Raw genomic sequence first — 24,074 nt, forward strand, 5'->3', positions numbered from 1 at the left:
ATGTCAAAGATAAGACTAAGTAAGGGCTAAAAAGCATTTAATGCGTTTAGCAATTAACAATGACAACTGTGATTTTGGCAAGGGGACAAATGCAGGGTGAAGAAGGGCTGAAGGGCTCTTTTTTAGGTTGGGAAAGACAGAGAGACGTTTATAGAATGAGTAGAAAGAGCCTATAGAGAGGGAGGAGGTAGAGCCTACAGGAGAGACAAGGAATCATCAGCAACAAAGTCAGCAGGGAATCTAATCAAAAGAAGTAATTATGGTTGAGAGTCAAGCTGGTTTGAATCTAGGATCCACCACATCCTAGCTACGTGAACTTAGGCAAATAATATCATCTTGTTTCCTCAAAATAAAAAGTAGATAACAATAATACCTTCATCTCAATGGTTGTTAGAGGACTAAATGAGATAATTCATGTAAATACTTAGCCTAGTGCTTGCAACACAATGAATGCTTGGTTTTTTTTAAAGAGCACAGTGGGTAGGATTAGCTTGTACAGGAGAATACTTCTTTGAGAGAGGAAAAAAGCAGGTGAAGACAGGAGCAATGATGGTAAGTCTGAGCACAGGAATCTCATGGGGGTACCACAACAGATGTTCCCAATTCATTTAGTGTAGTTGGAGTTGTAATGATTTGAAGACAGGGGAGAGAGTTGCAGTTGGGTAGATTTAGGAAAAAAAACACTGAAGGGAGATGAAGAGATGACTAATGAAAAGTAAAAGGCTCAGCAAGTGATGTTGCAAGTCCCGCTGAGACAGGGAACATGAACTTGCAGTGGTAGCATTTGCTCAACAGTGCGAGCCCCCCAGCAGTGGTGGCGTACAAGAGAGAAGGCTCAATGACCCAAGGCTTGACTTGGGATTCAGATCTGTAAGCCACATGGTGGGAAATGACAGCCATACTGTTGAGGATATTAGAGACAGTAATTTATCTACCATGGAGCTCCAAGGTACGTGGAAGAGGAAGCAAAACTTGGGGAGGGGAGATAACAGAAGAGAAAAATGAAGAAGTAAAAATATTTGAGATCTCTAAAAAGTAGAGAGAATACAGTTTCTGGAGCCAGACAGCTGTGTTCTTATCTCGGCCATTTACTAGCTCCATGACCCTGGGCAGTTTGCTTACCCTCTCTGCACCCCATCTATAAAACAGAGATGATAATAATAGCTACCTTAAGGGGGATTTCAGAAGATTAAATTATCTACTTCATGTAGAGTGCTGAAAAGAGTTCCTGAAATGTAGTAAGTGTTTCACCAAGTCTTAGCAGTTACTGTTACAACACTGAGTAAAAGTAAAAACAAAATAAAGAAAAATATTATTTTAGAGACCTGGATAAGAAAGAAGTGATTACCTGTTTTTGTGTTGGACCTTGCTTTGAAAAATAACCAAAGGAGAAGAGCCATGGGAACTAAAGAAAAAAAACAAAACCCTCAGTTAATTTTTAAAAAACTTATGAAAAATACTTCTAAAGATCTAATCTCATAAAATTTTACTTACTCTTACGAGAAGTTGCCTTCCAATGCCAAACCTCACAAAGAATAAAAAGAAAAGGCCTGCAAACATCAGCTTAATAACAGAGGTGATACCGCCCACCGTTACGTAAGCAGCATATTGAACCTAAATTAAAATGATAAAGTTAGAACAGTACTGTGCATTTTATACCACATAATGTAAGAATATTAGCTTATTACTGACTCTTTTGTCATACATAATATGGAACAAAACCAGCAGCCTCTTTATGAATGCATTATTATGAATGCATTATTCAGAAACCAGATATTGTCGTTGTTAGGTGCTGTTGAGTCGGTTCTGACTCACAGTGACCCTATGTACAAGAGAACAAAACTACCAGGTTCTGTGCCATTCTCACAATCACTGCTATGTTTCAGCCCATTGTTGCAGCCACTGTGTCAGTCCATCTTGGTGAGGGTCTTCCTCTTTTTTGCTGACCCTCTATTTTACCAAGCAAGATGTCCTTCTCCAGGGACTGGTACCGCCTGTTAACATGTACAAAGTATGTGAGACCAAGTCTCACCATCCTCACTTTCAAGGAGTGTTCTGGCTGTACTTCTTCCAAGACAGATTTGTTCATTCTTCTGGATTTCCATTGTGTATTCAATATTCTTAGCCAACACCATAATTCTAAGGCATCAATTCTTCTTCCGTCTTCCTTATTCATTGTTCAGCTTTCACATATGTACATGGCAACTGAAAATATCACGGCTTCAGTCAGGCACACCTGAGACCTCAAAGTGACATCTTTGCTTTTTAACACTTCAAAGAGATCTTCTGCAGCAGATTTGCCCAATGCAATGCATCTGCTGATTTCCTGACTGCTGTTTCCATGGGCATTGATTGTAGATCCAAGTAAAATGAAATCCTTGACAACTTCAATCTTTTCTCCATTTATTGTGATGTTGCTTATAGGTCCAGTTGCGAGGATTTCTGTTTTCTTTAGGTTGAGGTGTAATCCATACTGAAGGCTGTGGTCTTTGATCTTCATCAGTAAGTGCCTCAAGTCCTCTTCACTCTCAGTAAGAAATGTTTTGTCATCTGCATATCGTAGGTTGTTCATGAGTCTTCCTCCTATCCTGATGTTGTGTTCTTCTTCATACAGTCCAGCTTCTCAGATTATGTGCTCAGCATACAGATTGAATAAGAATGGTGAAAGGATACAACCCTGATGCACGCCCTTCTTGACTTTAAACCAAGCAGTATCCCCTTGCTCTGTTCAAACAACTGCCTCTTGGTCTAAGTAGAGGTTCCTCACGAGCACAATTAAGTGTTCTGGAATTCCCATTCTTTGCAACGTTATCTGTAATTTGTTATGATCCACACAGTCAAATGCCTTTGCATAGTCAATAAAACACAGGTAAACATCTTTCTGGTATTCTCTGCTTTCAGCCAGGATCTATCTGATATCAACAATGATATCCCTTGTTTCACATCCTCTTCTGGTTCCGGCTTCAATTTCTGGCAGTTCCCTGTTGATGTACTGCTGCAATGGCTTTTGAATGATCTTCAGCAAAATTTTACTTGTGTGTGATATTAATGATACTATTTAATAATTCTGCATTCTGTTGGATCACCTTTCTTTGGAATGCACAAATCTGGATCTCTTCCAGTCGGTTGGCCAGGTAACTGTCTTACAAATTTCTTGGCATAAAACAGTGAGCTTCATCTGTTTGTGGAAACATCTCAACTGGTATTCTGTCAATTCCTGGAGCTTTGTTTTTTGCTGGTGCTTTCAGTGCAGCTTGGACCTCTTCCTTCAATACAATTGTTTCTTGATCATATGCTACCTCCTGAAATGGATAAACACTGACCAATTCTTTTTGGGACAGTGACTCTGTATTCCTTCCGTCTTCTCTTGACGTTTCCTGCAGCATTTACTATTCTGCCCATAGAATCCTTCAAAACTGCAACTTAAAGCTGGAATTTTTTCTTCAGTTCTTTCAGCTTGAGAAATGCCAAGCATATTCTCCCCTTTTGGTTTTCTAACTCCAGATCTTTGTGCATTTCATTATAATATGTTACTTTGTCTTCTTCAGCCGCCTTTAATTCTTCTGTTCAGCTCCTTTATGTCATTATTTCTTCCATCACTTCAGCTACTACGTTCAAATGCAGGTTTCAGAGTCTCTTCTGACCTTCATTTTCATCTTTTCTTTCTTCCCTGTCTTTTCAATGACCTTTTGCTTTCTTCAAGTATGATGTCCTCCCACAACTCATCTGATCTTCGATCATTAGTGTTCAATGCATCAAATCTATTCTTGAGTTTGTCTCTGAATTCAGGTGGGATATATTCAAGGTTGTATTTTGGTTCTCACGGACTTGTTTTAATTTTCTTCAGCTTCAACTTGAACTTACCCACCACTACGACTGTTCCACAGTCGGCCCCTACCCTTGTTCTGGCTGATGATATTGAGCTTTTCCATTGTCTTTTTCCACAGATGTAGTCAATTTGATTCCATTGTAAAAAGATAGGCCTGAAAGCATTGCCTCCTGCTTTGTCTTATACGAATTTTATCGTTTTAGTTTGTACATTGAGGTCCTCAATCCATTTTTAATTTGTTTTTGTGTATGGCATGAAGCATGGATCCTGTTTCATTTTTCTACATGTGGAAATCCAATTCTCCCAGCACTGTTTATTGAAGAGACTCTTCTTTCCCCATCAAATGAAATTAGCACCCTAGTCAAAAAATCAGTTGGCCAACATGAACCAGAGACTACATCATCCTGAGACCAGAAGAACTAGATGGTGCCCAGCTACAACTGATGACTGCCTTGACAGGGAACACAACAGAGAACCCCTGAGGGAGTAGGAAAACAGTGGGATGTAGACCCCAAATTCTCATAGAAAGACCAGACTTAATGGTCTGACTGAGACTAGAAGGACCCCAGTGGTCATGGCCCCCAGACCTTCTGTTGGCCCAGGACAGGAACCATTCCCGAAGCCAACTCTTCAGACATGGATTGGACTGGACAATGGGTTGGAGAGGGATGCTGGTGAGGAGTGAGCTTCTTGGATCAGGTGGACACTGGAGACTATGTTGGTATCTCCTGCCTGGAGGGGAGAGGAGAGGGTAGCAGGGGTTAGAAGCTGGCAAAACAGATACGAAAAGAGAGAGTGGAGGGAGGGAGTGGGCTGTCTCATTACAGGGAGACTAATTGGGAGTATGTAGCAAGGTGTATATAAGCTTTTGTGTGAGTGAGAGACTGACTTAATTTGTAAACTTTCACTTAAAGCACAATAAAAATTATTAAAAAAAAAATCAGTTGGCCATTGACGTGTGGATTTATTTCTGGACTCTCAATTCTATTCCATTGGTCTATTATCTATTATGTCATACCAGGCTATTTTGATTAGTGTAGCTGTATACTGTATTTTTTTAAATAGGAAGTGTGAGTCCTCCTACTTTGCTCTTCTCTTTCAACATTGCTTTAGCTATTCAGGGCCTCTTACCATTCCATATAAAGTTCAGGATTGGCTTTTCTATTTCCATAAAGAAGGCTGTCAGAATTTTGATTGTGTTTGCATTGAATCTACAATATAGGCTTCTCTGGGTAGTACACAACATCTTAACAATATTAAGTCTTCCAATCCATGAACATGGAACATCTTTTCAGTTATTTAAGTCTTCTTTAATCTTTCAGCAGTGTTTTACAGTTTTCATTGTGTAAGTCCTTCACGTCCTTGGTAAGGTTTATTCCTAGGAACCTGATTCTCTTAGATGCTACTGTAAATGGAATTATTTCTCTAATTTCCCTTTCAGATTTCTCACTGCTGGTGTCTAGAAACCCAACTGATTTTTGTTTGTTGACCTTGTACCCTGCAACTTTGCTAAATTCCTCTATTAGCGATGGAAGTTTTTGCCTCTATTGATAAGAGATATTGGCCTTGTACTTTTCTTTTCATGTGGTGTCTCTGTCTGGTTTTGGTATCAGGGTTATGTTTGCTTCATAGAATGAATTAGGGAGTATTCCTTCCTTCTCTATTGTTTGGAAGGGTCTGAACAGTGCTGGTGTCAATTCTCCTCAAAATGTTTGGCAGAATTCCCCAAAGAAGGTATCTGGTCCAGGACATTTTTTTATTGGGTAGTTTTTGATCACTGGCTCGATCACTTCACTTGTTATGGGTCTATTGAGACTTTCTCTTTCCTCTTGAGTCAGTATGGGAAGGTTGTAATGTTCTCTCTTTCATTTTTTATTTTATTTGCATCTTTTCTCTTGTTTTGTCAGACTAGATAAAAGTTTGTCAATTCTATCGGTCTTTTCAAAAAAACAATTTTTGGTTTTATTGGTTCTATTGTTTTTGTTTTTTCAATTTTATTTATTTCTGCTCTGATCTTTGTTATTTCCTTTCCTCTGGTAGGTTTAGGCTTAGTTTGCTCTTCTCTTTCTAGTTCCTAGAGTAGTTGAGATAGGCTGTTAATTTGAGATCTTTTTTCATGTAGGCATTTGTCGCTGTAAGTTTCCCTCTGAGTACTGCCTTCACTATATCCCATAAGTTTTGGTATGTTGTGCTCTCATTTTCATTTGACTCTAGGAAATTTTTGGTTTTTCTTCTGAGTTCTTCCTTAATCCATTGGTTTAAGAATGTGTTTAATTTCCATATGTTTGTGTATTTCTTCTCATATTAATTTTTAGCTCCATTCCACTGTTGTCATAGAATATATTTTGTATGATTTTAATCATTTTAAATTTATCAAGATTTGCTTTGTGACCTAACATGTTGTCTATCTGGACAATGATCCATGTGCACTGGACCAGAACATATATTGTGCTGTTTTTGGGTAGAGTGTCCTACATATGTCTGTTAAGTCTAGTAGGTTTACAGCATCATTCAAGTCCTCTGTTGCCTTGTTGATCTTCTTTCTAGATGTTCTGTCCTATATCTAAGGTAGTGTATTGAAATCTCCAACTATTATTGTAGTACTATTTATCCCTTCAATTCTATCAGTGTTTGCTTTATATATTTATGTGCCCCGATGCCGGGTGCATATATATTTATGATTGTTAAATCACCTTGATTAATTGATCCTTTTACCATTATATGATATCCATCCTTATCTCTTCTAACAGATTTTGTCTTAAAGCCTACTTCATCTGATATTAAGACTGCCACCCCAGTTCTCTTTTAAGTTACTATTTGCATAGCATTTTTTTTTCCCCACCTTTTCACTTTCAACCTATTTGTGTCTTTGGTTTAAGGTATCTCTTATAATAAGCATATAGTTGGATTTTTTTTTTTACATCCACTCTGCCATTCTCTGCCCTTTTTTTTTTCTTAATTTTTATTGTGCTTTAAGTGAAAGTTTACAAATCAGGTCAGTCCCTCATACAAAAATTTATATACACCTTGCTATATACTCCTAATTGCTCTCCCCCTAATGAGACAGCACACTCCTTCCCTCCACTCTCTATTGTCATGTCCATTCGGAATACTTCTGACCCCCACCACCCTCTCATCTCCGCTCCAGACAGGAGATGCCAACGTAGTCTCATCTGTCTACTTGATCCAAAAAGTTCATTCTTCACCAGTATCATTTCCTATCCCATAGTCCAGTTCAGTCCCTGTCTGAAGAGTTGGCTTTGGGAATGGTTCCTGTTTTGGGCTAACAGAAGGTCTGGGGACCATGACCTCCGGGGTCATTCTAGTCACAGTCAGGCCATTAAGTCTGGTCTTTTTATGAGAATTTGGGGTCTGCATTCCACTGCCCTCCTGCTCCCTCAGGGGTTCCCTGTTGTGTTCCCTGTCAGGGCAGTCATCAGTTGTAGCCAGGCACCATCTAGGTCTTCTGCTACCAGGCTGATGAAGTCTCCGGTTAATGTGTTCCTTTCTGTCTCCTGGGGTCATAATTACCTTGTGTCTTTGCTGTTCTTCATTCTTCTTTGCTCCAGGTACTTTGAGGCCCACTGAAGTTTCTTAGATGGCCACCTGCTAGCATTTAAGACCCCAGAAGCCACTCTCCAAAGTGGGATGCATCATGTTGTCTTAATAGATTTTATTACGTCAATTGACCTAGATGTCCCCTGAAACCATGGTCCCTAAACCCCTACCTCTGCTATGCTGGCTTTTGAAGCAATCAGTTTATTCAGGAAACTTCTTTGCTTTTTGGTTTAGTCCAGTTGTGCTGACCTCATCTGTACCGTGTATTGTCCTTCCCTTCACCTAAAATAGTTCTTGTCTACTAAGTAGCGAATACCCCTTTCCCTCACTCCCACCCCCCTCTCATAACCATCAAAGAATGTTTTCTTCTCTGTTTAAACTATTTCTCGAGTTCTTATAATAGTGGGAAACGCTGGTGGCGTAGTGGTTAAGTGGTATGGCTGCTAACCAAAGGGTCGGCAGTTCGAATCCACCAGGTGCTCCTTGGAAGCTCTATGGGGCAGTTCTACTCTGTCCTATAGGGTCACTATGAGTTGGAATTGACTCGACAGCACTGGGTTTGGTTTTTTGGTTTTATAATAGTGGTCTTAAAAAGTATCTGTCCTTTTGCAACTGACTAATTTCACTCAGCATAATGCCTTCCAGATTTCTCCATGTTATGAAATGTTTCACAGATTCATTGTTATTCTTTATCAATGCACAGTACTCCATTGTGTGAATATACCATAATTTATCCATTCAGCCACTGATGCTTCCTTGGTTGCTTCCATATTTTTGCTATTGTAAATAGTGCTGCAATGAACATGGGTGTGCATAAATCTGTTCGTGTAAAGGCTCTTATTTCTCTAGGATATGTTTTAAGGAGTGGGATTGCTGGATCATACAGTAGTTCTATTTCTAGCTTTTTAAGGAAGCGCCAAATAGATTTCCAAAGTGGTTGTACCATCTTACACTCCCACCAGCAGTGTGTAAGTGTTCCAGTCTCTCCACAACCTCTCCAACATTTATTATTTTGTGTTTTTTGGATTAATGCCAGCATTGTTGGAGTGAGATAGAATCTCATTGCAGTTTTGATTTGCATTTCTCTAATGGCTAATGATCATGAGTATTTCCTCATGTAGCTGTTAGCTACCTGAATGTCTTCTTTAGTGAAGTGCCTGTTCATATCTTTTGCCCATTTTTTGATTGGGTTATTTGTCTTTTTGTAGTTGAGTTTTTGCAGTATCATACAGATTTTAGAGATCAGCCGCTGATTGGAAATGTCACAGCTAAAACCTTTTTCCCAGTCTGCAGGTACTCTTTTGGTGAAGTCTTTGTATGAGCATAGGTGTTTGATTTTTAGGAGCTCCCAGTTATCTGGTTTCTCTTCTGCATTGTTAGTAATGTTTTGTATACTGTTTATGCCATGTATTAGAGCTCCTAACATTGTCCCTATTTTTTCTTCCATGATCTTTATCATTTTAGATTTTATATTTAGGTCTTTGATCCATTCTGAGTTTCTTTTTGTGCATGGTGTGAGGTATGGGTCTTGTTTCATTTTTTTGCAGATGGATATCCAGTTATGCCAGCACCATTTGTTAAACAGACTGTCTTTTCCCCATTTAACTGACTTTGGGCTTTTGTCAAAAATCAGCTGCTCATATGTGGATGGATTTATGTCTGGATTCTCCATTCTGTTCCACTGGTCTATGTATCTGTTGCTGTACCAGTACCAGGCTGTTTTGACTACTGTGACGGTATAACAGGTTCTAAAGTCAGATAAAGTGAGGCCTCTCACTTTGTTCTTCTTTATCAGTAATGCTTTACTTATCTGGGGCCTCCTGCCCTTCTATGTGAAGTTGGTGATTTGTTTCTCCATCTCATTGAGAAATGTTGTTGGAATTTGGATCAGAATTGCATTGTATCTATGTATCGCTTCTGGTAATGTTAGGTCTTCCTATCCGTGAGCAGGGTATGTTTTTCTGCTTATGTAGGTTTCTTTTGGTTTCCTGCAGTAGTGCCTTGTAGTTTTCTTTGTATAGGTCATATACATCTCTGGTAAGATTTATTCCTAAGTATTTTATCTCCTTGGGGACTACCGCAAATGGTATTGATTTGGTGATTTCCTCCTCCATGGTCTTTTTGTTGGTGTAGGGGAATCCACCTGATTTTTGTATGTTTATCTTGTACCCTGATACCCTGCTGAACACTTCTATTAGTTTCAGTAGTCTTCTTGAGGATTTTCTGCATTTAAGATCATGTCATCTGCAAACAGAGACACCTTTACTTCTTTCTTGCCAGTCTGGATGCCCTTTATTTCTTTATCTAGCCTAATTGCTCTGGCTAGGACCTCCAGCACAATGTTGAATAAGAGTGGTGAAAAAGGACATCCTTGTCTGGTTCCAGATCTCAAAGGGAATGCTTTCAGACTCTCTCCATTTAGGATGATGTTGGCTGTTGGCTTTGCATAAATGCCCTTTACTATGTTGAGGAATTTTCCTTCTCTTATTTTGCTGTGAGTTTTTAACATGAATTGGTGTTGAACTTTGACAAATGCCTTTTCTGCATCAATTGATAAAATCGTGTGATTCCTATCTTTTGTTTTATTTACATGATGGATTACATTAATTGTTTTTCTAATGTTGAACCATCCCTGCATACCAGGTATGAATACTACTTGGTCACAATGAATTGATTTTTTGATATATTGTTGAATTCCATTGGCTAGAATTTTGTTGAGGATTTTTGCATCTAAGTTCTGTCAGTTTGTCATATTGTGGAAGCTTGCTTGTTGCTATGATGCTGGAAGCTATGCCACCAGTATTCAGATACCAGTAGGGTCATCCATAGTGGACTGGTTTCAGCTGAGCTTCCAGACTAAGACAGACTAGGAAGAAGGACCCGGCGGACTACTTCTGAAAAGAATTAGCCAGTGAAAACTTTATGAATAGTAGTGGAACACTGTCTCATATAGTGCTGGAAGATGAGGCCCCCAGGTTGGAAGGCACTCAAAAGATGAATGAGGAAGAGCTGCCTCCTCAAAGTAGAGTCGACCTTAATGACGTGGGTGGAGTAAAGCTTTCAGGACCCTCATTTGCTGATGTGGCTCAACTCAAAATGAGAAGAAACCCAGCTTCAAACATCCATTAATAATGGGACATGGAATGTAAAAAGTATGAATCTAGGAAAATTGGAAATCGTCAAAAATGAAATGGAATGCACAAACATCGATATCCTAGGCATTAGTGAGCTGATATGGACTGGTACTGGCCATTTTGAATCACACAATCATATAGTATACTATGCTGGGAATGACAACTTGAAGAGGAACGGTGTTGCATTCATTGTTTAAAAGAATGTTTCAAGATCTATCCTGAAGTACAACGCTGTCAGTGATAGGATAATATCCATATGCCTACAAGGAAGACCAGTTAATACGAGTATTATTCAAATTTACTCACCAACCACTAAGGCCAAAGATGAAGAAACAGATTTTTATCAGCTGCTGCAGTCTGAAATTGATCAAACATGCAATCAAGATGCATTGATAATTACTGGCGATTGGAATGTGAAAGTTGGAAACAAAGAAGAAGGATCAGTAGTTGGAAAATATGGCCTTGGTGATGGAAACAATGCCAGAGATCGAAAGACAGAATTGTGCAAGACCAAGAACTTCTTCACTGCAAATACCTTCTTTCACCAACGTAAATGGCGACTATACACATGGACCTCACCAGATGGAACACACAGAAATCAAACTGACTACATCTGTGTAAAGAGACAATGGAAAAGCTCATTATCATCAGTCAGAGCAAGGCCAGGGGCCAACTGTGGAACAGACCATCAGTTGCTCATATGCAAGTTCAAGCTGAAACTGAAGAAAATCAGAGCAAGTCCATGAGAGTCAAAATATGACCTTGAGTGTATCACACCTCAGTTTAGAGGCCGTCTGAACAACGGATTTGACGCATTGAACACCAGTGACCGAAGACCAGACGAGTTGTGGAATGACATTAAGGACATCATCCATGAAGAAAGCAAGAGGCCACTGAAAAGGCAGGAACAAAAGAAAAAACCAAGATGGATGTCAGAGGAGACTCTGAAACTTGCTCTCAAACATCGAGCAGCTAAAGCAAAACGAAGAATCGATGAAGCAAAAGAACTGAAGATTTCAAAGGGTGTCTCGAGAAGACAAAGTAAAGTATTATAACGACATGTGCAAAGAGCTGGAGGTGGAAAACCAAAAGGGAAGAACGCGCTTGGTGTCTCTCAAGCTTAAAGAACTGAAGAAAAAATTCCAGCCCTGAGTTGCAATAGTGAAGGATTCTATGGGGAAAATATTAAGCGACACAGGAAGCATCAAAAGAGATGGAAGGAATACATACAGTCATTATACCAAAAAGAATTAGTCGATGTGCAAACATTTCAAGAGGTAGCATATGATCAGGAACTGACAGTGCTGAAGGAAGAAGTCCAAGCTGCTCTGAAGGAATTGGCAAAAAACAAGGCTCCAGGAATTGATGGAATATTCATTGAGATGTTTAAACAAACAGAAGCAGTGCTGGAGGTGCTCACTCGTCTATGCCAAGAAATATGGAAGACAGCTTCCTGGCCAACTGACTGGAAAAGATCTGCATTTATGCCTATTCCCAAGAAGGATGATCCAACCGAATGTGGAAATTATAGAACAATATCATTAATATCACACGCAAGCAAAACTTTGCTGAAGGCCATTCAAAAATGGCTGCAGCAGTATATCGACAGGGAACTGCCAGAAATTCAGGCTGGTTTCAGAAGAGGACGTGGAACCAGGGATATCATTGCTGATGTCAGGTGGATCCTGGCTGAAAGCAGACAATAACAGAAGGATGTTTACCTGTGTTTTATTGACTATGCAAAGGCATTTGACTGTGTGGATCATAACAAATGATGGATAACATTGCAAAGAATGGGAATTCCAGAACACTTAATTGTGCTCATGAGGAACCTTTACATAGATCAAGAGGCAGTTGTTCGGACAGAACAAGGGGATACTGATTGGTTTAAAGTCAGGAAATGTGTGCGTCAGGGTTGTATTCTTTCACCATACCTATTCAATCTGTATGCTTAGCAAATAATCCAAGAAGCTGGACTATATGAAGAAGAACGGGGCATCAGGATTGGAGGAAGACTCATGAACAACCTGCATTATGCAGATGACACAACCTTGCTTGCTGAAAGTGAAGAGGACTTGAAGCACTTACTAATGAAGATCAAAGACCACAGCCTTAAGTATGGATTGCACCTCAACATAAAGAAAACAAAAATCCTCACAACTGGACCCACGAGCAACATCATGATAAACGGAGCAAAGACTGAAGTTGTTAAGGATTTCATTTTACTTGGATCCACAATCAACAGCCATGGAAGCAGCAGTCAAGAAATCAAGACGCATTGCATTGGGTAAATCTGTTGCAAAGGACCTCTTCAAAGTGTTGAAGAGCAAAGATGTTACCTTGAAGACTAAGGTGTGTGCCTGACCCAAGCCATGGTACTTCCAATCACATCATATGCATGTGAAAGCTGGACAGTGAAAAAGGAAGACCGAAGAAGAATTGACACCTTTGAATTGTGGTGTTGGCGAAGAGTATTGAATATGCCAGGGACTGCCAAAGAATGAACAAATCTGTCTTAGAAGTACAGCCAGAGTGCTCCTTAGAGGCAAGGATGGCGAGACTGCATCTTACATATTTTGGACATGTTGTCAGGAGGGATCAGTTCCTGGAGAAGGATATCATGCTTCGCAGAGTACAGGGTCAGTGCAAAAGAGGAAGGCCCTCAATGAGGTAGATCGACACAGTGGCTGCAACAATGAGCTCAAGCATAACAACGATTTTAAGGATGGCTCAGGGCTGGGCAGTGTTTCATTCTGTTGTGCACAGGGTCGCTATGAGTCAGAACTGACTCGAGGGCACCTAACAACAAGTTCATGAGGGATATAGGTCTGTAATTTTCTTTTTTTTTTGTGGTGTCTTTACCCTGGCTTTGGTATCACAGATACGCTAGCTTCATAGAATGAGTTTGGGAGTATTCCGTCCTTTTCTACGCTCTGAAATACCTTCAGTAGTAGTGGTGTTAATTCTTCTCTGAAAGTTTGGTAGAACTCTGTAGTGAAGCTCTCCGGGCCAGGGCTTTTTTTCTTTGGGAGTTTTTTGATTACCTTTTCAATCTCTTCTTTTGTTATGGGTCTATTTAGTCGTTCCACATCTGTTTGTGTTAGTTTAGGTAGGTGGTGTGTTTCCAGGAATTCATCCATTTCTTCCAGGTTTTCAAATTTGTTAGAGTACAATTTTTTGTAGTAATCTGATATGATTCTTTTAATTTCAGTTGGGTCTGTTGTAGTATCACCCATCTCATTTCTTATTCAGGCTATTTGCTTCCTTTCCTGTTTTTCTTTTGTCAGTTTAGGCAGTGGTTCATCAATTTTATTGACTTTTTCAAAGAACCTACTTTTGGTCTTGTTAACTCAATTGTTTTTCTGTTTTCTATTTCATTTAATTCTGCTCTAACTTTTATTTGCTTCCTTGTGGTGCCTGAGGGTTTCCTTTGTTGCTCTCTATAGGGACAATTCTTTGATTTTGGCCCTTTCTTCATTTCGATGTGTGCGTTTATTGATATAAATTGACCTCTGAGCACTGCATCCCGAGCACTACACCCTGGTGGTGTAGTGGTTAAGTGCTACGGCTGCTAATCAAGAGGTCGGCAGTTCAAATCCGCCAGGCACTCCTTGGAAACTCCATGAGCAGTTCTACTCTGTCCTATAGGGTTGCTATGAGTTGGAATCGACTCGAAAGCAGTGGGTTTTTTGTTTTTTTTTTTTTTTTTTGAGCACTGCTTTCACTGTGTCCCAAAGTTTCTGATAAGAAGTGTTTTCATTCTCATTGGATTCTATGAATTTGTTTATTCCATCCTTAATGTCTTCTATAACCCAGTCTTTTTTGAGCAGGGTATTGTTCAGTTTCCAAGTGTTTGATTTCTTTTCCCTGCTTTTTCTGTTATTGATTTCTACTTTTATGGCCTTATGGTCAGAGAAGATGCTTTGTAATATTTCAATGTTTTGGATTCTGCTAAGGCTTGCTTTATGACATATGTGGTCTCCTCTAGAGAATGTTTCATGTACACTTGAAAAGTATACTTGGCTCCTGTTGGGTGGAGCGTTCTATATATGTCTATGGTCAAGTTGGTTGACTGTGGCATTTATTGCGCTTCTGTGTCTTTATTGCGCTTCTTTCTGGATGTCCTGTCCTTCACTGAAAATGGTGTGTTGATGTCTCCTACTATTATTGTGGAGCTGTCTACCTTACTTTTCAATGCTGTTAGAGTTTGTTTTACGTATCTTGCAGCCCTGTCATTAGGTGCGTAAATATTTAATATGGTTACATCCTCCTGGTATATTATCCCTTTAATCATTATATACTGTCTGTCATTATCCTCTGTGGTGGATTTAAAGTCTATTTTGCCAGAAACTAATATTGCCATTTCAAACTGTTGTTTGCTTGATATATTTTTTTCCATCCTTTGAGCTTTGGTTTGTGCCTCTAAGTCTAAGGTGTGTCTCTTGTAGTCAGCATACAGACAGATCGTGTTTTTTTATCCATTCTGCCACTCTCTGTCTCTTTATTGGTGCATTTAGTCTGTTTACATTCAGCATAATTACGGTTGGGTATGAGTTTTTTTTTATGAGTTTAGTGCTGTCAGTTTGATGTCTTTTTTTTGTGTGTTTTTGACAGTTTCTTTTTCCCACTTAATTTTTTGTGCTGCGTCGTTTATTTTTATATAGTCTTTTCCTCTCGTTCATTGTTGTTGATTTTGTTTCTGTTGAGTCTCTATTTTTTTCTTGTATTTTATTTTGATGAGTAGGATTGTTAGTCTCCTTTGTAGTTACCTTAATATTTACCCCTATTTTTCTAAGTTTAAACCTAACTTTTCTTTATATCGCCTTGTCTTCCTCTCCCTATGGAAGATCTATGACTACATTTCTTAGTCCCTCTTTATTGTTTTAAGGTTGTCTTCTTTTACATAATAACATCGCTGTTTCCCTGTTTTGAGCGGTTTTTTGTCTTGATTTATTTGTGTGATTTCCCTGTCTGGGTTGATATCTGATTGCTCTGTCCAGTGTTCTAGTCTTGGGTTGATACCTGATATTATTGATTTACTAAGCAAAGAACTCCCTTTAGTATTTCTTGTAGTTTTGGTTTGGTTTTTATGAATTCCCTAAACTTCTATTTATCTGGAAATGCCCTATTTCACCTTCATATCTGAGAGACAGTTTTGCTGGATATATGATTCTTGGCTAGCAATTTTTTTCCTTCAATGCTTTATATAAGTCATCCCATTGACTTCTTGTCTGCACGGTTTCTGCCGAGTAGTCCAAGCTTATTCTTATTGACTCTCCTTTGTAGGTGACTTTCTGTTTATCCCTAGCTGCTCTTAAAATTCTTCCTTTATCTTTGGTTTTGGCAAGTTTGATTATTACATGTCCTAGTGACTTTCTTTTAAAATCTACCTTATGTGGAGTTTGATGAGCATCGGGACAGATATCTTCTCATGTTTCACGATATCAGGGAAGTTTCTGTCAACAAATCTTCAACAATTCTGTGTTTTCTGTTATCCCTCTCTGTTCTGGTATTCCAATCATAGGTTATTTCTCTTGATAGAGTATCACATGATTCTTAAGGTTTCTCGATTTTTAAAAATTCTTTTATCTGATATTTTTCAAAGATATTGGTGCCAAGTGCCTTATCTTCAAGCTCACCAATTCTCCCTTCCACTTGCTCAATTCTGCTCCTCTGACTTTCTATTGAGTTGTCTAATTCTGTAATTTCATTGTTAATCTTCTGAATTTCTGATTAATGTCTCTCTATGGATTCTTGCAGCTTATTAAATTTTTCATTATGTTCTTGAATAACCTTTTTAATTTTCCAACTGCTTTATCTGTGTGTTCCTTGGCTTGTTCTGAGTATTGCCTGATCTCCTTCCTGATGTCTTGAAGAGTTGTTTATATTAATCTTTTAAATTCTGCATCCGTTAATTCCAGAAAGGCACCTTCATCCAGAAGATTCCTGGATTCTGTTTTGAGAGCTTGTTGAATCAATCATGCCTCCTTCTTTATGTGATTTGATATTGACTGTTGTCTCCAAGCTATCTATAAGTTATTGTATTAGTTTATTTTATGTTTGCTTACTATATCCTAGCTTCTTGCTTTGTTTTGTTTTGACACGTCCGAACAGGTTGCCTGATTGAGCTAGCTTGATTATTTTTCCCTTTGAAGCTCTAATGCCCTGTCACCAGATAGCTAGAGCTGTTACAAGGTATATGGACCTGGGAATCCATTCATTTTTCTCGTATGGCTTCCGCTCAGGTGTCCAGGTAGCCGGTCATCAAGTGTGTGGTACAGGCTCTGTTCTGCAGTCTTAGTTTGGCAGGAGGGATTGGTGTAGGTACCAGTATCTGGTTGCAACAGGGGGTCACGCTCTGAACAAGGCAGGGGGCTGACAACCATCCCCCCAAGTGTCTGTGAGGAAAGCATGTCCCTGGTTCCCTAGAGCACACGGGTGAGTAAGTTCTGTAGAGGGACCCTGGGTACCCAATGCTTTTGGTTGTATGGACTGGGAGGTACCAGTTATCCTTGTACCCGTCATGGGTGGGAAGGTGAGGACCCTGTTTAACAGGCAAAGCGATGTCAAACAACAAACACCCACCTCTCCACTGCACAACTGAAACGGTTACAGTCTGCCAACAAGGGCCTATTCTCCTGAAATAGGCCCACACAGGCTCATGAAGAGGGGAAAGGTATTCAAAGTCCATGGACTGTTTATGCCTAGACACAAAGCCACTTCTGTCCTGAGCTCCAAAGGTTAGTGGTGTTGGCAGATCGTCTTGTCTTTTCCTCAATTGTGAATTTATTCCTTTTCCAAGGCCAGGACAAGGGCTCAGGGCACGCAACCAGACCTATCTCAGGCCCAGGGAAATTGACAGCCCCTAAAGCCAGCTTCCGGGCTGGGGGCACAGTAAAATATACGCAAGTACTTAGCTTTTGCCAAGAGCGGCATTCTTCTCTGGTTCCGGAGGTATGCGTAGGCTGTGCAGCTGGCTGTTTCTCCCTGAGGAAACTGCAGCTGAACGCAACCATCAGCCCGCCACCGTCATTTCCGGTAATTCAGGTACGGTAACTCCTCTCTGCTTCTGAACGGTCTCTCCCTCCCCCACCACTCAGTTTGTTTTCAGACTTTGTCTTTGATGTTCAGGGCTGCTAGCTCGTCATAAACGTAATTGTTTCACTTGTTTTTTGGGGTCTTCATTGTAAGTGGGTTCACAGAAAGCATCTGACTACTCTGCCATCTTGGCTCCGCCTCTTCCATTCTCTGCGTTTTGACTGGAGCATTCAGTCCATTTACATTCACTGTAATTACTGATAAGAAGTGACTTACTTCTGCCATTTTGTTGTTTTTTGGGTGTTATAAGCCTTCTTTGTCTTTGTCCTTTACTACTGCTTGCTTCTGTGTTTTGTTGGTTTACTTTAGTGAGCTTTTTTCCTTTCCCTTTGTGTACGTTTTGTATACATTTGCTTAGTGGTTACCAGGAATATTATATTTACCAGCTTATATTTATAACATTCTAGGGTAAGTTCGTACCAACTTAGCTTCGGTAACATACAAGAAATTCTATATCTATACCATTCTTCTTCTTTTTGTTGTTGTTATCACTAATTATGTCTTTATATTTCACACGCCCTGTAACATAATTTTATTCTTGCTTTTTATGTATTTTCTATTAAAACAAACTTTTTGTTATATAAATTTTTTACAATAAAATAAAAATAGTAATTTTTAAAAACTCCTAACTTTATTCAATACGCCAGATCCAAATCATAATGTGAGGCTATTACCATCCCCATTAAATACAAACTACTCTACACACTAGCGATTCTGTATACTTCCAAAAGCTGAAACGTGGATTACATAGTTCTTATTTGCTTTATAAACATAAAAATCCCATATTTAACAGGTAAGGGAACTGCAATGAATGTAGAATACTCTTTAATAATTCATAAATCATACATACTTACCGGTGAGTCCTCCAAATTTTCATGCAAGTAACGCTGAGTCCGCTTCACAACAGACACATCAGCTCCCAAGAAAGGAACGGCATACCTGCTGAGTTCTCTACAGTAAGAAATTGGCCACCTGGAAGACAGGCCCATGAGTATTTCATATTTTCCCTAGTTACAGTGATCACAACTTCAGCTAGTAAATTTTTTAATAAGCTTTTTTAACAACTTTTCTTAAGGCAATAATAACAATGAAGATGGCGGATCTGCTCTTTATTAAAATGTATTTCATGTTCTTCCTTGGTTCTCTATACCTACACCCAAAAAAGTGACAAATGCAACAGTATAGTAGGTTTCACACCATGTGCATTTAACAAATATAGTTTTCACTATGTTTTACCCCACCAATTTCCCTAGACAGTGATAAAACCAACACTGGTTTCAACAGGCAAACCCTAAACTCATATCTGCAAAACTTCCCTATAAGTGCTGTTAAAAAAACTGATTAATCTACGTAAGATCACCACACTTTAAGACGGTGGGTTTTAATGCACAAAATCTGACATTTAATTTTGACATTGATAGTGAAATGTCATCACAAAATTAATTTTTTTCCAGGGTCCAAATATTATACATCAACTAATTATGTAAACTTGTTGTTGGTGTTAGGTGCTGTTGAGTTGATTATGACGCATAGTTACACCAAGTTAAGCTTAGCGTAATATATTGATTATATTTTAAAGATCTTTGGAAAACAGTTCTGAATTTAATTACTACAAAATAGCCTCCAGGCATTTCTTAGTAGCATACTTTATTAATACAACAATATACTTTGACTAGATACATTAAAAATAGATTTGGAGTTAATATACCTTCTTTTCAATTTTGGACCAATGAATGGGACAGGTTTCAGTCTGGACTCATTTCGTAGTTTTCTCAAATTACCCTGATCTCCAAAACCATAAACTGCTGATTTCCAGGTACCATCATGAATGCACAGTCCCTAATAAAATATTAAGGGGGAATTACAAAAATGTGAAACCAACTAACTTGCAATGCATTATTATAAACAATACTTCATTTCTACATAAGCAAGGCATGATCCTTTACTTAATAGTCTTGTACATGAATTTTCATGACTGGCTAGGCAGCAGTAACACTCATTAGCTTGATCATACTCAATATTTATACCAACATAAGCCCTCTCTTCTTCCCTCCTACCTATTTAAGCTCTTTGAAACAAACCATTTAATTTCACTTCAGCGTTTTTACTCAACTGGCCATATTCCTTCATGACTAGCCTTTCTAATTCTATCCCTATCCTATCTGATTCCTCATACTTTCATGTGCACATTTACATATATACACACAACGTACTTGTTCATCTATCCTTCTAACACTCCTTAATCTAAATACTTCCAAGTTATATGCCTCATTTCAAAGATCCTATTAAAATAATTTTTAAATTTTTTCTTAAAGCTTATTAGTATGATTTAGATTTTAATCTCTTTCCCTATCCCCTCAATTTATTTTTGGTTCTGTACCCAGTATAGAATCCTTATTGTTTGCTTGGTCTCACCCAGATTCTCACTTGTCCACTTATTTTTCATCTCTTTCATGAGACTCTTTGCTCTCAATGCCTTCCGTTTTTCTAGTATAATTACACCTTCCACAACTCTTACCTCAACTCCAATCAGAAATGAGTAGCAGAAAGGAGAGAACAGGTAAGGATGCAATCTCTAAATTTACTGTGATAGGCTAACTCTTACTTGCCTAACTTCTAGGTGGGCCTTTTAATTCTATAGTACATAAGCATTTTAAATTTATAATTTGATTGCACATAATTGTATTATGTTCCCCCTTATATGTTGCTGACTCTGTTTAAATGAACAAAATTATTTAGAAAGATTCAAAGCCAACTTTGTCACAAGATTTTAAAAGAGGAGTATCAGTAAGGGAGATGTAAAGATATCTTGGATTGTTAATAAGCAGAATAAGAAATACAATAAAACCATCAAAGGATTCAGGTTTTTCTATCTTAGCTTTGATAACACAGACAAAGAGAGAGATACCAACCCAATTTCCATTGGGTTACAGATTTATTACTTCTGTTTCTTAAGGGTTTGATTTGTCAAACTAGTCTAAATCTAGGCTTAGGCAAACCTATTTGCAAATGTAAAGATTTTCAAACATCAGGAGAAAATAGCTTATAAAACAGAAATCTATGAATAATTTCCTATATAAATAAGCCATTAAAAAGACAAAAAATTACATTCAACTTTTTTATCATCTACCTAATTTCAATAAAAAATACAAAGTGCACAAAACACATATGATGTACAATTTAACAAAATTACGACACAAACATACATGTAACCACCATTCTCAGAACTGCAATTCAGCCAGCATCCCAGAGGCCCTGCTTCTGCCTAACTATATGGTAATAATCACTTCCCTGCATGCCTTTAGAGTTTTATCACCTAAGCAAGCATTCAACCCTGAACAGTACAGTTAGTTTTGCCTGTTTCTGAACTTTACAGAAATGGAGTCACACTGTAGATACTCCTTTGAGTTTGGCTTCTATTGCTCAAAACTTGTTCTTAGGTTTCATCGCGTGTTTGCAAGTAACACCTACCCTGCAGCTCGCTTCTTCATTCTCTTAATGACATCTCTTGATCAACGAACACTCAATTTTAAATGTATATGATTTATCACTCTTTTCCTTTATATTTAAAGCTTTCTGTGTCTCTTTTAAGAAGATGTTTCCAATCTTGAAGCCATAAAATATTCTCCTATGTCATCTTCTAAAAGCTTACCATTTTGTCTTTCATATTTAGGTTTACAATTCACCTAAACTTGACTTTCATACACAGTACAAAGTATGAGTCCAATTTAGTTTTTTCTCCTTATGAATACCCAAGTGTCCCAGCATCATCTACGAAAATGCCCCTTTACCATAAACCTAGTGTTCATATCTCCTTGAACTGTTTCTGGGCCCTTTATTCTGTTCCACTGGTCTATTTATATCCCTCTGCCACCCAACAATATGCTGTTAATAACAAGTCTTGAAATCTGAGAGAGCCTTTCCACTTTATTCTCTTCAAGAACATCTTGGCTAGGCTATTCCTGACCCTTTGCATTTCCATATACAATTTACAATCAGGTTGTCAAGTTTCACATCAAAACAGGACAGAACAAAATAAAATCCTGTTTAAGACTTTGAATTACATGGAATTATAAATCAATTTGAGAAAAACTGATTCCTTCTAACGTCAGTTCCAAAACTGACATCCAAAGCTGATTTCCAATCCATGAATACAGTGTATTTCTTTATTTATTTTATTTGTCTTCTTTAAGGTTTCTCAGTGTTTTATCGTTTTCTTCATAGAGGTCTTGTACAGTTTCTATTATACTTATTCTTAGTTACTTGACTTTTTTATGATATTTTAAATGGCCTACTTTAAAAAAATCATTTTCTAACTGTAGCTGGTATACGGAAATATAACTGACTTTTATATTAGTTTTGTATCCAGCAAAAATAAAGATTAGAGTGGAAATAAGTAAAACAGAATAGAAAAATAATAAAATCAATTAAAGCAAAAGCTAGTTCCTTGAACTATTGACAAACCTTAAGCTAGAATGACCTGGGAGGGGCAAGGGGAAGAGAAAGCTCAAATTACTAAAATCAGGAATGAAAGGACATCACTACCAACCTCATAGAAAAAAAAAAAAAAGACCGTAAGGGAATAGTATGAAAAATTGTATGCCAACAAATTATGTAACCTAGATGAAATGGACAAATTCCTAGAAAGACACAAACTACTGAAACTGACTGAAGAGGAAATAGAAAATCTGACTAAACCTACAAAAGTAAAGAGATTGAATTAGTAATTAATAAAAAAAAAAATTTCTACAAAGAAAAGTCCAAGCTCAGACAGCTTGACTGGTGAATTCTACCAAACATTTAAAGAAGAATTAACACAAGTTGTTCATAAACTCTTTCCAAAAAATCAGTGCCCTGAAACCAAAACCAGACAGACATTACCAGAAAACTGTAGATCAATATCTCTTATGAATACAAATGGAAAAATGCTCAACAAAATACAAGCAAACTGAATCCTGCAACATATAATAAGGATTATATACCATGACCAAGTGGGATTGATCCCAGGTATACAAGATTGGTTTAACATATGAAAATCAATCTATGTAGTTCTGATGGTTAATGTTGTATGTCAACTTGGCTAGGCTATAATTCTCAGTAGTTTCATACACACAACATATCACCTCCCATTTTGTGACCTGATGTGAGCAGCCAATCAATTGGAAGAGGAGTCTCCTTGGGGATGTGGCCTGTACTGATGATATAAATGAATGTGCTGGCAAAGCTCACTCTCTCAATCCTGCATTCATCTCATCATCCCCTGACCTCTGGTTCTTGGGATGTGAGAAGCCTTCAGCCTACTACCTGACTAGCCGATTTTGGGTTCGTCACCCCCTGCAACCATGTCAGTCAGGAGAAGCTTCCAGCCTTCCACCTGACCCACAGATGTGGGATTTGCCAGCCTCCACAACTGTGTGAGCCATTTCCTTGAAATAAATCTCTCTCTCTCTTCCTCTCTCTCTCTCTATATATACATACTTCACTGGTCTTACTCCTCTAGAGAGCCAAGCCTAAGACAGTAATATACCGTAAGAATAGAAAAAGGGCAAAAACCATATGACCATCTCAATAAAAACAGATGCAGAAAAAAGGCATTTGACAAAATTTAACAGCCCTTCATATTTAAAAAACTCAACAAACTAAGAATAGAAGAGAAATTCCTCAATCTGATAAAGGGCACCTAAGAAAAACTCACAGCTAACATCATACTTAATGGTTAAAGGCTGAAAGCTTTCCCCTTAAGATCAGGAACAAAACCAGGATGCCTAATCCCACCACTTCTGTTCATTGTACTGGAGGTTCTAACCAGGGCAATTAAACCAGAAAAAACAATTTCCCCAGCAATTTATTAAATTCTTTTATTAATTCTAATAATATTACTTATGGATTCTCTCGGATTTTCTACATTCACGATCACATCATTTGTAGAAAATCAGTTTTATTTCTTCCTTTATAATCTGTATATATCTTTTTTTTCTTGCCTTACTACTCTAGCTCAAAAAAAAAACAAAAAACCCAAACCTGTGGCCACTGAGTCGATTCTGACTCATAGTGACTGTCATGGCTTGAATTGTATCCCCCCAAAATACATGTCAACTTGGTTAGGCCACGATTCCCAGTAATGTGTGGTTTTCCTCCATTTTGTGAATATAATTTTATGTTAATGAGGATTAGGGTAGGATTATAACACCCTTACTAAGGTCACATCCCTGATCCAGTATAAAGGGAGTTTCCCTGGGGTATGGCCTGCACCATCTTTTATCTTACAAGAGATAAAAGGAAAGGGGAGTGAGCAGGCAAGTGGGTATCTCATACCACCAAGAAAGCAGTACCGGGAGCACAGCGCGTCCTTTGGACCCGGGGTCCCTGCGCCTGAGAAGCTCCTCGACCAGAGGAATACTGGTGACAAGGATCTTCCTCCAGAGCTGACAGACAGAAAAAGCCTTTCTCTGGAG

The 24,074-nt window shown here is 38.4% G+C and overlaps 1 protein-coding gene across 4 annotated transcripts in view; it reads right to left on the reverse strand.

Moving 5' to 3' along the window:
• SCCPDH (saccharopine dehydrogenase (putative)) overlaps positions 1 to 24,074 on the reverse strand; it is a 66,666-nt gene that overhangs the window by 23,781 nt on the left and 18,811 nt on the right. For all 4 annotated transcript variants that reach the window (XR_007515279.1, XR_007515280.1, XR_007515278.1 and 1 more), the window contains exons 6-9: positions 19,328 to 19,458; positions 18,474 to 18,591; positions 1,495 to 1,614; positions 1,349 to 1,405 (exon numbers count right to left, since the gene is read on the reverse strand). Coding sequence is in view for 1 of the 4 variants with exons in the window: in XM_049868272.1 (XP_049724229.1) it covers positions 1,349 to 1,405; positions 1,495 to 1,614; positions 18,474 to 18,591; positions 19,328 to 19,458 (426 nt within the window). In the remaining 3 variants the exon portion in view is untranslated. The remainder of the gene's footprint in view (positions 1 to 1,348; positions 1,406 to 1,494; positions 1,615 to 18,473; positions 18,592 to 19,327; positions 19,459 to 24,074) is intronic.

Source organism: Elephas maximus, chromosome 24 (genome assembly GCF_024166365.1).
Source record: "Elephas maximus indicus isolate mEleMax1 chromosome 24, mEleMax1 primary haplotype, whole genome shotgun sequence".
In the NCBI taxonomy this organism is placed as follows: domain Eukaryota; kingdom Metazoa; phylum Chordata; class Mammalia; order Proboscidea; family Elephantidae; genus Elephas; species Elephas maximus.